At 41.4% G+C, this 15,799-nt stretch overlaps 2 protein-coding genes across 3 annotated transcripts in view; both read left to right on the top strand.

The window, feature by feature from the left end:
- Positions 1–7,753, top strand: part of crocc2 (ciliary rootlet coiled-coil, rootletin family member 2) — a 60,720-nt gene extending 52,967 nt beyond the window's left edge. Inside the window, exons 28-38 of the mRNA XM_079627887.1 lie at positions 79–463; positions 666–817; positions 1,255–1,375; positions 1,483–1,646; positions 1,897–2,148; positions 2,230–2,418; positions 3,523–3,672; positions 4,657–4,857; positions 5,201–5,332; positions 5,664–5,843; positions 6,604–7,753. Coding sequence (XP_079484013.1) covers positions 79–463; positions 666–817; positions 1,255–1,375; positions 1,483–1,646; positions 1,897–2,148; positions 2,230–2,418; positions 3,523–3,672; positions 4,657–4,857; positions 5,201–5,332; positions 5,664–5,843; positions 6,604–6,681 — 2,004 coding nt within the window. The 3' untranslated portion in view covers positions 6,682–7,753. The remainder of the gene's footprint in view (positions 1–78; positions 464–665; positions 818–1,254; positions 1,376–1,482; positions 1,647–1,896; positions 2,149–2,229; positions 2,419–3,522; positions 3,673–4,656; positions 4,858–5,200; positions 5,333–5,663; positions 5,844–6,603) is intronic.
- A 790-nt stretch (positions 7,754–8,543) lies between these two features.
- The window catches only part of sned1 (sushi, nidogen and EGF-like domains 1), a 29,192-nt gene continuing 21,936 nt past the window's right edge, over positions 8,544–15,799 (top strand). Inside the window, exons 1-5 of one of the 2 annotated variants that reach the window (XM_079628741.1) lie at positions 8,544–9,059; positions 14,522–14,809; positions 15,077–15,217; positions 15,342–15,504; positions 15,617–15,742. In XM_079628741.1, coding sequence (XP_079484867.1) covers positions 8,850–9,059; positions 14,522–14,809; positions 15,077–15,217; positions 15,342–15,504; positions 15,617–15,742 — 928 coding nt within the window. In that variant the 5' untranslated portion in view covers positions 8,544–8,849. The remainder of the gene's footprint in view (positions 9,060–14,521; positions 14,810–15,076; positions 15,218–15,341; positions 15,505–15,616; positions 15,743–15,799) is intronic. The other variant, XM_079628740.1, reaches the window with a different exon arrangement.

Here is a 15,799-nt window from a genome sequence, read left to right as displayed (position 1 = left end):
ACAACACAACAACTGGCATAATCATAGCATCCACACACAAATACAGTAACATGCTTAAATATGTGTGTGTGTGAAAAGACTGCAGGCTTGCAGCGGCATGTAGCAGAACTGGAAGAAGCGCATCGCCAGGAGAGAGAGATGCAGCAACAACGGGATTCCAACCTTCAGGAGAGCCAACTGAAGCAGCGTGATGAGGCCGCTCGCTTGGAGGGAGCACTGCAGGAAGCCCAGGCCCAGCTCAGAGAGCTTGGGCTGAAGGTCAGTCTAGCAGAGTCCCGGGCCCAGGGGCTGGAAGAGCAGCTGGGACAGAATGATGCCATACGGAGAGATCTCGAGCACAGGTTGAATGTTCTCAGTTCTGCGCTGAAACGTACACTTGGAAGTGGGCGTGGAAGACGTTCACCCACACCTGGGGAACGTGGACGGAGCCCCTCACCGTGGAGAACTCGCTCACCTGTGAAAGGTAATGCGTTCTCAGTCCAATAATGAATCTGGACTTTTTTTTTTACAACGGTTAGTTTAGGGTCAGGAAGAAGATCACCACTCTTATATTACAAAGGATTATTTTCTTCAAAGGTTATTAAACAATGGTCTGTTCTAGCGTACACGGTGTTCTAAATTACAAGTCAAAAGAATTAAATGGAAACTTGTGCATATGCCCTTAGGTGAAGTCATGTCAGAACAGCCTGGGGTGGGTGGGTCGCCTGTGTGTTCTCTGTCCCCCTCCCACGGAGAGGACAGGGAGTTGGATCTGGACTCACTTCAGATGTTGCTGCGTAGCTTCCAGCAAGAGCTCAGAGACACACAGAGAGAGCGGGTACTTGACACCACTACATCACCACAAAGGACAAAGAGGCATCATAAAAAGAAGTCAACATAACTGTACTATATAGTATAACTATGCTAGTCTTCTGAATTCATACAATAAGAACTAAGAAAAAAAAGCTGATTCATGAATAAATCGTGCAGACTGTTTCTGTGAACTGTATCAACTAACTTACAAAGCTTGTTTGGCATTTTTTGCTCAATTTGGATCTATGGTATCCCTTTCCCATACAAACCCAAGATTTGTAGGATATTACTATACAAACGTTTTTCGTTTTGAAAATGACTATTATCTCCATGGAAAAAACTATAGTCTATATAGGCACACACAAATGAAGGATCACAAACCACACAATGTGTAACAAGAACAAGGAACATATGAATAAAAAGAACATAAACATCCTTCTCTCCCTGATTGTGTGATTTTAGGATGAGTCCCAGGCACAGGTTCATAGTCTCAGCAAGCAGGTAGAAAACCTGCAGGCCAGTCAGGAGAGAAGCAACACGCGCATACAGATGCTGAAACAATCTATCAGAGAGCTGGAGGAGGGTAAGAAAGAACTCTAGCCCAACACTTGGGTGCTGCTCAGTGATGAACAGTTTGTAACTCTGTTTTTGATTAACATGGATGTGAATGTGTGGGCGTGTGTTTGCCAGGAAAGCGTGAGCTGGCCAAGCATTTAGAGGGGATGCAAGCATCACTCGCCCTACAGGATGAGGCAGTTCAGCGTGGAGAAATACAGAATAGGATTCTGAGTGAAGAGTTGGACAAAATGAACAACAGCCTACAGATAACTGAGGCAGAGGCCAAAGCACTGCAGGTTAACACAGTCTACACTAACACAAAAATGGTTTACAAAATTGAGCGCAAACAGTGACATCCTACTTTTCAGCCTCAAGGCTTCACAGAAGTGAGTGTCTGGGAATTGAACACAATAAAACAAAATCATTGTACTGTAGGTCTATTTTGAAAGATGCATTTCTTATCATCAAAAATCTTTTAACAATAACGATCTCTGATGAGTTGCTCCTCTATAAGTCACATTATCGGTATACATACACTGTATTCAGGAGAAGCTGGAGCGCTCCCAGGCCTCTGGGGAAAGTCTGGAGGCCGAGCGTCGTCGTATGAAGCAGATCTGTGAAGCCGCGGAAGCGCGAGCTGCCAGGCTGGAGCTCAAGCGACGGGGGTTGGAGGGAGAGCTGCAGCGTGCCCAGCTCCGAGCCACAGAGACAGAGGCGGAGGTCAGCTCACTGCAAGAACGCCTCAACAACCTCCGCAGAGAGCTGGGAGACAGCGAAGAGCGTGCTGCTCTCTTGAAGGTGTGTGTAGGTTTACGCTGTGTCTAAAAGGACATGTTTCATGTTTGAGCAATATAATAGAGCACTGTTGTCCCAATGTAGGTTGAGGGTGAGAGGTTGGCAATTGCCTTGGCACATACAGAACTGCAGGAGAGCCAGTTGAGGGAGCAACTCCAGGCCATGGCTGCATCCTTGACCGACAGCAACACTGCTGCAGGATCAGCCCGAGATCAAGCCGCCCAACTGCAGCGAGCTCTCACAGCCAGCGAACATGACCGGAAGATGCTGCAGGTCAGTGTGGCTTTTATAGCTTGCACATATTTGCAGTTTGATAACTGACATTTATAAAGTCCTGAAATTAAAGTCGGCATGAAACGGAATGTGAGACAAGAACAAAAAATGTTGTGAGGGACTTGATTTTGTCCATCGGGAATTGATTGGACCGTGGGATCATTGCTATTGCTGCTATTTCATGTGAGTCACAGGCTGTCCTGCCCTTGCGCCAGTAAACGCGTCATCAGAGAAGAGAAGAGATGTCATTGCAAGAGGGAGTGGAAATTGCTTTGATTGAAGGTTACAAGGGCACATGAATTAAAAACGAACTAAATAACTATATAAATCATTCAACTGGCCATATTAGCAGCAATATACTAGAACCAAAAGTCATACAACTGCAAGATAGAAGACAAGCTCAAACATCTCAACTTGATGGAACTTAGATAAAAACAAGTTAAAGCAAATTCTCTATGATGACTTTATTAGAAACACTGTCAATCATTTTTCTTCATCATGAACTCACAAACAACCTTATTAAGTTCGTTGTGGTTCAGCCACATGCACAATCAGGACCGCTCCCATTTTGATCTCACTTCTTCTCAGTTCACGTACAGCTTTAATTGAAACACCACAGATCATCTTACTACCATAGCCACAATATGTAGTGATTTATGCTGTGGTTCCATAACTTTTCCAGATTTGGAATTTCTTTCTTTCTTTCTTTTTTTAAAAAGTATTTACCTTTGCTCCTGTCTGTTCCCTGAAGGTGCTGGATGACGGTGCAATAAAAAGCTGGACTGAACTCATTAATTTTCTCTGGCTCCTCTGGAGAGCTTTTAAGGCTTAGTATGAGTCTGTGTTTTAAAGATGCTGTACAAACAAAAACACTGCGCCCTCAGTGTAAATCTTTTTCAGTTTGCTTGAGACCTGCCAGTTCTTGCCAATAAAAAGAGGTCCAGAGGAGAAAGAGAGAGTGGGGAGAAAGGATAAAAAGACAGGCAATTGGTAGTAGTGAGGAAAAGTACAGCTTCCTCATTAAAACTGTATGTGGGTGTCTGATTATGCGTGTGTGGATTGATGCCCGTTCATACTTGCCTGTGTGTGTCTATGTGTGCGCAGGAGAGGTTGGATAAGACACGGGAGGCTCTGACAAACGGTAGGAAGCAAAATCATGGCTTGAGTGAGAGACTACAGAGCCTGCAGAGAAGCCAGGAAGAGTCTGAACTCAGGGTCTCCGAACTCGACAAACAGACACGTGGCCTGCAGGAGGTTGTGCACACACACACACACACACACACACACACACACACACACACACACACACACACACACACACACACACACACACACACACACACACACACACACACACACACTGCTCTAAATGATTAGTTCATCCAACAATGAAAATTTACTCGCCCTTATTTCTTTCCAAGACTTTCATTCATCTTTCAAACACAAATTAAGATATTTTTTATGAAACCTGAGAGATTTCTGTGCCTTTATTGAAATTCCATTACACCAAAACTTTAAAGTTTTTAAAAGTTCATAAAAAGCTCGTAAAAGAAATACATATAAATCGAGAGGGTTAAACCAAGTCTTCGGGTTAAAACAGATTTAATTTAGGCATTTATCCATGGAAATGTAAACATTAATCAATGCAAATACAAATAAGTCAAAATGGACTTGCTTGCTTGATGCGCGAGAACCAATGAGGTTTGTTCTTGCGCATAAAGAAAGTATGGTTGAGCTTCCGTTTACCGTATTTGAGGTTTTATTAGAAATATCTTCATTTGTGTTTTGAAGATGAATCAATCTTATGATGACAATCTTAATTGATGACAGAATTTCCATTTTTGGGTGTACTATCCCTTTAATATAATTTGGTCCTTGCAGGTACATGTATCAAACAAATACTAGAATACTTTGCCTTCCAGCAGTGTTTTTAATAGTTTTTCTCTGTTTCAGTAAAAAAAACACAAAATAAAAATAAATAGCAACCAAAAAAAAAAAAAAAACACACAACCACAAACAGATTTTCATTGAAAGTTGAATGAAATTCAATGTTAACTCTATTACATTGTATCTTACCCAGACACCAACACACCCTGTTATTAACTCTTCCAAGTTTTTGCCCTGTATGTGAAACTTCCTAGTCCAGAAATCTATGTTGATCTTCAACCAGTTCTGGTGACAGCCATATAGTCTATTGTATAGTCGAATGTCTATTCTACATCTTTTCTGATTGTCTAGGCTGTGAGACAGAGGCAACAGGCTGAGCAGGAGGCGCAAGAGAAGTGTGCACTCCTGAAGGGAGAAAAGGATCAGCTTCAAGAGCAGGTGGCTATCCTGCAAACCACTGCACATCGGCTGCAGGGAGAGAAAGCTGAGCTGGAGAGGACACTGCTGCGTCTGGGAAAAGACAGGTCCTCTCTAAAACGGACCCTGGAGAAGGTACATGTCATGCTATTATAAACACATTATGATTCACAATGACTTTCAAATACAGTTTGTTGTGTACTGTATGTTCATCTGTGATGTTTTACTCTGTGCAAACTAATCAGAGTGTCTCGTCTGTACCTTAAACTACTGTAAGTATTATTGGTTGAGGTAAGTTTGCACGAGAGTTTGCAGATTTTGTGTGGGTTTGAGTCTGTATGAGTGAAACATACAATCATCCTGATGGGTTTAGCTTAAGCTGCAAAATCTATCCATGAATGTAAAGCATGTGACAGTATCTCACACCAGATTTCTATGCTTGATACATTTAGTGTTGGCATGCGTGTGTTGTGTGCAGGTGGAACAGAATCGCCAAAGGAAGGAGGTCGAGGTGTTGCATGCTGAGCGTGAGAGAGAACAGCAAGAACAAAAAATACAAAATCTAGAGCTAGAGTTAAGCGAGACACAGGCTGAAATTCACACACTACAGGTGATATCAATATTTACAAGTATTTTGACATTTTTAATGCATGGATCAGAATCTAGTCCACTCAATTGATTGGTACTTGGTCACAAGTAAAAATAAATAAATATATATTTACATTTCTTTTCAATAAACCACACGATTTGAGGTGTTATTCATTCCTGTAGGTGCGAAAAATTGAATGCTCAGGGTTATGGGTTTATTCAAGTGAGCAATAGTTATAGTACCTTACAAAGCACCGCTAATAATACAAAAATGTTTCATATTCCTTTTTCCAGCTCTTTTTGTTTGTGTATTAGATTCGCCTGTGACGGGATATAATGTGTTGTCTCTGTAGTCCCAGATCTCTATATTGGAGCAAACTCACACCCAGAGGCTCATGGAAGTGACGGCTCACCTCAGGCAAGAGCTGGACCTGGAGTCAGAGCGGATGAGGAACTCCCAGCAGCAGGTAGAGAGAGCACTGGAGGCTCGGGAGAAAGCTCACCGCCAGAGGGTCCACTGTTTGGAGGAACAGGTTTGAGAAAGCTATTAAAGGATAATTCCGGTATTTAACACCTTGAGTCTATATTGTAGTTTGTTTTGGATGAACAAGAGTGGTGGACAACATTTTTTTGACAATGGTTCCTCTCTCGAGTTTTTGACTATAAAAGAATTGGCCATGGACCCATTTAACATTGGAGTCAATGGGCATGTCCGAAAATGTCATTAAAACAACCTTTAACATTAGTTTTCAAAACTGTGCAACTCACCGAGTGATTAGTGATGTTAGTTGATGTTCCAGAAACAAAAAGTGTTGCGAAATACAGTTTCTGTCGTGTTTTATTCGTCATTTTGTAAAATCCCATTGTTGAAAAAATAGTTCCACTATAGCAAAATAAACGGATTGGAATCATATATTGCGACGATATATTGTTTATAATCATCAACGAACACCACTAACCACTCGGTGAGTTTAACAGTTTTGTAAACGAACATTATTGGCTGTTTTAATGACATTTTCGGACATGCCCATTGACTCCAATGTTAAATGGGTCCATGGCCAATTCTTTTATAGTCAAAAACTCGAGAGAGGAACCATTGTCAAAAAAATGTTGTCCACCACTCTTGTTCATCCAAAACAAACTACAATATAGACTCAAGGTGTTAAATACCGGAATTATCCTTTAAGATGTGACCACATGCATTATAAGAGTGTACATTTACATCACATTCAATAGCAAGAAGCCTCTGATGAATTCATGACTGCTTTACAATAACTGTTGTGTGTTTCTCAGGTTTGCACACTGAAAGAACAGTTGGAGCAGGAGATGAAGAGGAGGCAAGCATATATGAAGCAGATGCATAGATTGTAATCTCTCAAAGGCCAATGAAACAAGGCCAGTGCTTACATGAATGGACTTATGCATAAATAAATGTTACACACGCATGATTCACACACTTTGGTTCAACACACAAAATCACTCGTCTCAGGGAGAATTGTTGGACTAAATTTGCACAAATACTTTAAGTAATCCTGATCCACACCATAAGAACCCAGTAACAACAAACAAAGAGATCACTGTTTCACTAAATTCTTCTCAATTGCCAAATTGTTTTAAGGATTTGTTCAGCAAACTGTTAAAAACAGACGATAAATCTACCTAAGTCTATCCCTGTTCATTTTAGAGCATTAAGCACAGTCTCAATTCAACACCACAAACACACACACACACTTGCATTTGTACATTTTCAAAAAACATCACTTAGTAAAATGTCCCCTAAGAGAATTTCGGATATTGCCAAATTTGTAGGGACATTTTGTCCCCATAATGTTGGTTTTACCATGACACACACACACACGCACGCACACACGCACACACACACATACATACACACAGTTTGAAACCGCTGTACCTACCTAAAACATCACACCCTAGATTCCCAAACTGTGTATCAAACCACATAATTTTCTCTCTTTACAACTTATTACTCTGTAACCTAAATAATTACTGTGATCATTATTTAATTACACATCCATTTAGAGAATAAGATCATCTTGTCTTAGCTAAATTACAGCTAGAGTAAACGAATCATGTCTTGCCTACAAATTCAATTCACATTTATTTGTATAGTTTTTTTTTTTTTTTTTTTTTTTACAATTTAGAGTGATCTGTTATCAGAGGTGACTGTATACACGTTATGTATTTCAGAAATAGCTAATAATGTATTAATTTAAGGCAGAAACAATGAGCTAATTGAAGTAATGAATGTTTAATGATTAGGATACCGGTATATAGAAAATGTAGAATGTTGTTTTCATAATAAATGTTTCCATATGGTGTTTCTCTAATGGGTGTTAAAGCGATTCTTAATCACAAATGATACGCTGTTCCATATAATAACTATTAGAAAACTGTTTTGTTTAATCACAAAGTCATTTTTGTCAATAAAACAAACAAACAAACAAACAAAAAAATACCCAGATTGATTTTTGTGGTCTGAATAATTGCTGTCAGTTGGTTTTGGCATATTTTGGATAATTGCTGTGTACGATGTGTACACATAAAAAGATCCTTGTGATGTTCTTGCTCCGTGATTCGATTCCTACCACTAATGACCCCTTGTGTAAAAAGAATCTCCTTTTATTTTTAAGGGAGTTGTTTCAGGCATATTTAAAATCTATTGTCTTGGAAAATTGATATTCAGGGAGTAAGCAAGCCTTCAGTACATCTCTTGTCCAAACCAAAGGGATTTTGTATATTTTCCTCCTATTGAACAGGCTTCTTGAGCACAATATCCAAGGAATGCACTATATATGCATCTTATCACATGCCAACTCTTACACTGCCATGTGGTAGTTTGTACCACACGAGACACGTGCTTGTGAGGAAGGGTATTTTTTTAGCAAAGGTTAAGAGTAGAGGAGAGTGCCCTGTCAGAGTCTCTTTAAAGCAGCCCTTTGATTACCATAGCTCCACCCAGTGCTTATCCAGTTACCGGTCTCTTCTCAGCTATTGGATGAGAGTTCTTAATCATGCAAGGTAGTGAATCCCTGGGGGGGTGGGGCTGGGTCTGAAAGAACTCCTTTGGCAGGCAGAATAGAGGTTTTATTGAGGATATTTCTAAACTAACCATCAGGGACCAAGTCACTGGATTGTAAAAAAAAAAAAAAAAAAAAAAAAAAAAATAGAGCCGAATCACTCTACTCCCTCTCCTTCTTTCTCTCTCTCACTCTGTTCATTTCAGTGAGCGGCACGGAGCACGGCAGCTCTTGAGCACCCAGCAGCACACAGAATGCAAGGAATCTACCCCCTTGTCTTAGACCAACAGTCCAAGTACCAGGGCTCAGAGCAGATCTGAGAGGAAACAAAGAGTGGAATTAGAAACCAAAAAGAGGGAAATTTACAGAAACAGGGAGAAGAAAGACAAGGAGACCATCATTGGTTGAGCATTTGGCACTGGTGATTAGAGTTGTCCTGTTGCCCTCTCTGAGTGTCCAGGATCCTAGTCCTCTCCTCTCCATCCCTGTGCAGACAAGGTCATGGGGTGGCTGAGGAGACCAGTGCTCTCCATGTGTTTGCTTCTTATTTTGCTTCATGGCATGGAGGCTGCTGTACCTCTGGAGGAGTTCTACCCTTTTGGGCTGGATGAAGGTGACTCCCAGACCATCGAGCAAGATGATGGAGGATCAGGACTGATAGCAATATCCGTGGCTTTCCCTTTCTTCGGAGAACGGCACACCGGACTCTATGTGAGTACAGATTGTATTTGTATGTGTGTTAGTGTTGTGCAGGAGAACTAGGTCTTTCATTCAGTAGCTTAATTGGTTTGTGTATGTGTCTTTGAGGAAAACAGAGCCAAGTTCTATAGCCTGAGATTGGATAATGAGTCTCTGGACCACAAAGTGTTTACTTTACATATGGTCCTACACAGTGACTGAACTACTGGACGGTTTTTAGTGAAAAGATGACAGTCTATATTTTGCGGCTGCAGTACATCTGCATAAACTGTGGTTTGAAAGAGGGAGGGAGAGAGAAGAAACTGCAAGTACGACCAGCGAGAGAAAACGAGTGTGGCAAGTGCTCTGACAGATCTCGGTGCTTTGATCATGGTTGCGTCCTGCTTTTGGTTGTGCGAGATGGGCTTTGATCTGTGTCATGTAAGCTTCTCAGCCTCCGCAGGGGAAGCTCCATCCTCATAAATTAACACCATCTGTTTTGATGCAGCATCCCAGTCGTTCTGCCTCCCAAAATATGCTGCCCTACCCTGAGCACCCATCTTTACTACCATATTTCCATCCCCAACAACCTGCCCAGCCTGGCCGAGGTACCACAGCAACAGAGGCTACGTTTCCAGACTGGTCTGCGAGCAAATGGATGAATGAGATCACAATCCCAATGCAGCGGACAACTGACACAGCAGACATGCCAGAGAACCGTTCTCCCAACCAGCCACTACATGTCATTCAAACAAATGTGTCCTCACAACTTTGAGGGGTAATATTGTGTTTCCTATTTTAAAGTCATGAAGTCACTTAGATTCATGTTCAGGCAAATGCAGCTTGCTGAAATAGTGCAGGGTTGTCTACATAACTTAGTTTAACTTGTGATGCATCTGTGCGTCACCCTGAGAAGTATCTCATATCTCAGAGCGCAATGTAAATATTAATGTGAATTGGAGACAAGATAAGACCTGCTGCGGATAGCAGTGAATATCTAAAATTAGATTCGTTCAATGTGATAGAGCAGAAGAGGACTGAAGCTACAGTAATGGGTGGTAACTACAGAAAGGGTGCACCGAGTACAAACTAAGAGGTAACTGCAGGTCGATCTGAAAAAGAGTTTGCAAGTCACCGGTGCATTGAGGCATGCGACAGCATTAAAATTGCGGTCAAGATTTCTGTAATGCACTCGAGCTGCTTGAACAGAATCAATTACAGAATATTGCACGCCATAGCCACATGTTGATCTCTTCCAAAAGAGAGCTGCATTTGAACAGGTGAGATTTCAGAGGGCAGATCCTCATGGATAAATTCTTCCTGAAGGGCATTCCAAGCCTTCTGGGCTTGGAAAAACAGAAAAGCTCTTGAACCAAACAATTTGAGGTGGTTCTTGAGAGTTGTCTCAGGGTATTACTGTAAGAGCTTTCCTAAAGCAAAAAGAAGGATCAGTACTGCCTGCTATTGCATGTTTCACCTTCTGACCTACTCTATATATCCACCCCCAGTCATCTTTCTTACATTTTCTCATTCACTCCCCCTTCACAATAATTTAAATATTATTTATAATACTATAACTGTGACTCAAAAATACTGATCTCTGCCTCAGCTTCAAGGCAGTGTATTTAGTGTATTTTTTTACTGACATGGATAACAGGGATTTGTCCATTTCTTGACAACTATTCCTGTGTCCAATTCAACTCTATTAGGGAATAAGTTTGCAGAGCTATTTTTGAATTTATGAATGAACGAACAAATGAACTTTGTTCTAAGCTTTGAAACTAAGCTTTATTCACAAAACTAGTTCTTAACTTTTTTGTTGGGCTGAGGAAATGTATTAAAAATAGCTGGACTAATTCAATACAAGTGGACAGCTTTTTTCACAGAACATTGTTCTGCTATATATTACATAGAACATAAATATACATTACTCTGTCATCTACATTCAAGCCTCATCACCGATAATTATGAAAGCAAGTTATTTGCCATCCAGTGTCTCCAAGTGCCTGGTCGATATGTCCCTCTCTGCATGATCCTTAATCAACTGAGAATTGTCCAAATCTCCTGTTTCTTGTTCCACAATGCTGTCCATTTGTTTGGGTCTGAGAGATTTCACATGTAGTTGTGACCTTTCCTCTCTCCCCTCATTTACCCTCACTCTTCCTCTAACTCCTACTCTTCTTCGGCCTCAGATAACAAGTTCAGGGGTCTTCCCACTGGACCTGTCCAGCTGCTCCAGTGAAGAAAGGAGAGATCCCTTTAACAGAACCCAGATGCATCTGTAAAGTGTCTCAGGGATGCCAAACAACGCAGGCTCTCAATTAACTAACCTTATGAACAACTGGGATGAAGAGCAGAGAGGATGAGATCCAAGGCTAGAGAGGAAAGCATGACATGGACTTCCACAACAAATGTAAAAAACAGAAAGCTTGAAATTATTGTGAATGAAACTGGTGTAAGTTTTGATGGTGAACAGAACACCATGGTGGATTTTTGGGGACCTCAAGTTAAGAAAACGATACCTCCCAACAAGTTGTTTCTATGGGAAGCTATAAAATGGATGTTTATAATTGTATTAGGCATAGAATTGTTCATCCAACAGTTGAGTCAAAACAGAAGAGGGAAAATGATGGGGACAGAAAGATTTGAGGTTTCACGGCACACTGAAAGCACATCTGCTAAAGCTCATCCTCAGCACTATAACACTTCATGTTTGCGCAACTATAGAGAGGCAATCTTCAACCTTTAGGGATTTTCTCTTTATCTCTTTTTCTCTCTATGCTTTTTGCTCCTCCTCTTTTTCACTTAAGTAGCACAAATATTAGCTAAGTATGTGAGGTCATATGTGTGATTTTGTTAGGAACTGGGTAGCGTGTAATGCTTTATGTCAAGATAAGTCATATGTTATCCTAAGCTTTGAGCTAATATTTGGACTCAATTCAATTGGGCCTGCCTACTGAAATTAATTTTTCTATACTGAGCTTCAGTTATTTTTCCAAGAATAGTGACCATCTTTGTATATTATTATAAGATATGAATGAGTGCAGTGCCATACAAAGGGTCAAGGATTTGGCATTCTGTGGACTGACAGTCATGATGAAGAAACCCACTATAGCCACACAAGGACCTGGAGAAAGAGGAGCCAAGGTCAACCATACAAACATATATATCCACTTCAGCTTTTTCCTCAAATTTCTAGGAAATGCAAGTAAAAGTGTGCATGTTAAGATTCCATGTTTTTTCCAAGCTGATTTCTTGGCACCTTTTTTATGGAGAGATTTGTTTTGGTATGCTTTTTCCCAGGTGATTTGTTTATTTTAGTATTAAAATGAAAATCAGCCCATGAAAATTGTTGATATAGAATATCCAGTGAAGAATAAAAAAATTAAAATAACATGGTTGCAGGAGTTGCACCATGTAGACCTAGAAATAAATATTTTTAAAAAGAGCAATAAAAATTCAGTTTATTTACTTTAAATTATTTTGATGTAAATTAATTTTATGTCCCACAAGATATGATTGCTTTTATTCACCTTTAGTCTGTGTTTAGATCCAACTACTCCCACAGTACTTTTAATAAGATACCAGGACATGGAGCTAATTTAACCTCTTCCAGATGCTACAAAAAGATCAGAACAAAAGCCAGCACATATTACAGCACCAGAGAATAATCGCTAATGTAGTGCTTAGTGAGATTTCCGCTCCTAATTTAGCAGCAAGGTAAGCAATTTCCATTCATTTCCTCCACACACTGTTGCTACATCTCCAATGCTTGCACTGGTCAAAACACTGCTGTCCCTATTGGCTATACAACTCTCTTTTCCCAGTTTGCTGCTTATATCATTAGCATGCAATGGTTTAGTACTGTAGCCCATTCTCAAGTGTTTTGGTCATTTGTGAAACATTTACACTAAATCACACTTTGGTTCCTGTCAAGGGTTCGTATCTGTCAGTGAACTGTGCCTGCACTTTCCATTCCTCCATCTTTTCCATCTCTCCTGCATCTCACTCTTTGTCTTTTCTTTCATTCTCCTTCTCTCACCGGGCTCCTCTCAATGACCCCAGAGTAGTGGCCCTACAGGCTTCACTCTGCTTCTCCACGTTAACCACACTCTTGCCACAGCACGGTGATGCAGAAAGGGGAAGACTGCGGTCGGCCAATTAACCAAGCACCCGAGTCAGGCCAAACAAAACTTCCTCTACTGTTTTTACAGCAAAGGCCTCAGAATTATGGTTTCCATACGCATGGGGAGGGGAGAAAAAAGGCCATGTGTCTGACATTGCCTTTGTTGCTGTTGCTGCTGCCAGAGTTGGGTGCAGATGAGGGAAATTAAGGGACAGGGTAGTTGGCATTAGGGGGCGAACACCTGGAGTCTAAGCAGGTGCAAACTGACTAGCATATGTTAGACACACTCTCTCATTGTAGCTCTGTGCTGTGATAATATGATATGGCGCAGAGAGGTCACTGGAAGTATTTCTATAATAGAAATCAGAGAACAGTTTAGGTGAGTCACAGTTCAGAAAGGATTTCAAATGTCCAATCTTTCCACTGGAGGAAAGTTTGGTTGCAAAAACTACAATTAAAGGGTGAAGCAGGGAGCACTGTCAAAATATATTTCACAGACACCAATTTGCCTGTTCAGTGAATTTGCTTTGATATTCATATCATTTTAGTAACACTGTGGCCCTGTGAATGCTTTAAGGTTTCTTCTATGTCAGCTTGGCAGGACATTCATCACAGGAGTGGACACAGTCAACAGAGAAAAGCCAGTGGTCAGCTAAGCAAGTGTTGGGCTCTGTGGTTACTTTAGAGGCAGTTATTAGGGCCTCACCCTCTAAAACCACTTCTAGTAGACAGGAGCCAGGGCAGGTGTGTCAGAGTGTGTATGCGTGTCTGAACAGTACTCCGGTTTTCTCAGCTGCAAGACGTGGATGTCTGGCAGAACAAGGCAGCTGTCTGTTCCCTGATGGGAAAAGGATACATCTGCCACAGGAGCCTGCCTCACTCTTTCATCCTGCAATGCTACTGCTCACTCTCGAGTGTCAACACACTGCTGGACACCTCAGCTTGTCTCCGCTTATCCCCAGTCAGCATGTTCCATACATCATAGCCATCCGATGACTGTTCCAGGCCTTTCGCAATATCTACTCCAAGAGTCACTACAAGAAACTGAGTTTTTGATGGTTTGAAGTTCTCCTGCTTGGAAAAAGTCCTTGTAAAATCATTTGATTTCTTAACTCTGCAGTACTCCTGAGTGAACTAACCCAGTCTCTGTCGTCAGGTATACTTGAGTGTGGAAAGAATTTAATTGAGATGAAATATGTTATTTGTGCAACTCAGAATGTAAATGTCCAAACATGCAGCTCATGGTGTGGTAAAGCTTCAGCAGTGGAATCTGGGAATGAGTCCCAGGAAGGTGAGCTAAAGGAAGCTTTGTGTGCTGACACTGCTAACCCAGACCATGTACTTGTTCCTTTTCCCCCATGTCTTCTAGGTCAACAACAATGGCCTGGTGTCATTCCTGAGGGAGGTGTCCCAGTTCACCCCTGTGGCATTCCCTATTGCTGGAGACCGCCGGGTGGTGGCTCCGTTCTGGGCAGATGTAGACAACCGGAGGGCAGGGAAAGTCTTTTATCGAGATAGCAAAGATCCTGCTATCCTGAGAAGAGCCACTGAAGACACTAATCATTACTTCCCTGAGTTCCCTATGTTTGTCACCACATGGGTTCTGATTGCTACCTGGCATCAAGTCACATTTTTTGGTGGCACCTCAATAACTCCGGTACCAAGTTCATGTCCTTTAAAACTAACAAAATCAACACAGCATTTGTTTTCTCTAGAAGACCATCTAGCAGATTTTCTTAACTCTGGCCCTCAAGGTCCACTGTCCAGTAGGATTTAGATCCAACCCTGGTCAAAATTAAACTCTGCAGGACTGTGGATCTCAAGGGCCAGAGTTAAGAAACCCTGATCTAACATCAATAATACAATTTTTTTTTAAATGCATACTGGTTGTGGCAACTGACTTGCCCTCTGCTTTATTCTAAAGGTCAATACATTTCAAGTAGTTCTTATCACAGATGGTGAGCTCTCCTTCACCATCTTCCAGTACCACAATATTACCTGGACAACAGGGATGCATGCTACCAGTGGTGGTGACCTAGCAGGCTTGGGAGGCATAGCTGCACAGGTAAGGTCATTGCCTTTACAGCTCCATCATGGATTTTAATCTTGACTGAAATTACTGTTGTGAAATTCAATTATGAAAGAATCCACTCTGAGAGAACTCTCCCACACTTCCACTCTCTTCCTAGGCAGGTTTTAATGCTGGAGATGGGAGGCGCTATTTCAACATCCCAGGCTCTCGGACAGATGATATTGTAGAAGTTGAAACCACCACGAATGTGGGCTATCCTGGTCGTTGGGTCTTTCGTATTGATAATTCTCAGGTGCAAGTGGGTAGCTGCAATGACTCAGGTACACCACCAAATGAAAGAAAAAGAAAAATCCAGCAAATTATAAAACATTATGGATAGAACAAACAGGAAAATATAAGTCTGCTCAGACTCTTTTCTATTGTCCTCCTCAGCTTTGGTCTGTGCTAACTTAAGGCCCTGTCAAAATGGTGGCCGTTGCATTGATGACTGCATCACAGGAAATCCCTCCTTCACTTGCTCGTGTTTAGCTGGCTTCACTGGACGCAGGTGCCAGATAGGTAAACGAATGATGAAATCCTTCCATCTCCAACAACCCGTACTCATCCTATTTGTTC

Source organism: Phoxinus phoxinus (genome assembly GCF_949152265.1).
Source record: "Phoxinus phoxinus genome assembly, chromosome: 11".
NCBI classification, from domain to species: Eukaryota; Metazoa; Chordata; class Actinopteri; order Cypriniformes; family Leuciscidae; genus Phoxinus; species Phoxinus phoxinus.
Note: the sequence above shows the minus strand (reverse complement) of the source record. Positions and strands in the feature narration are given on the sequence as shown.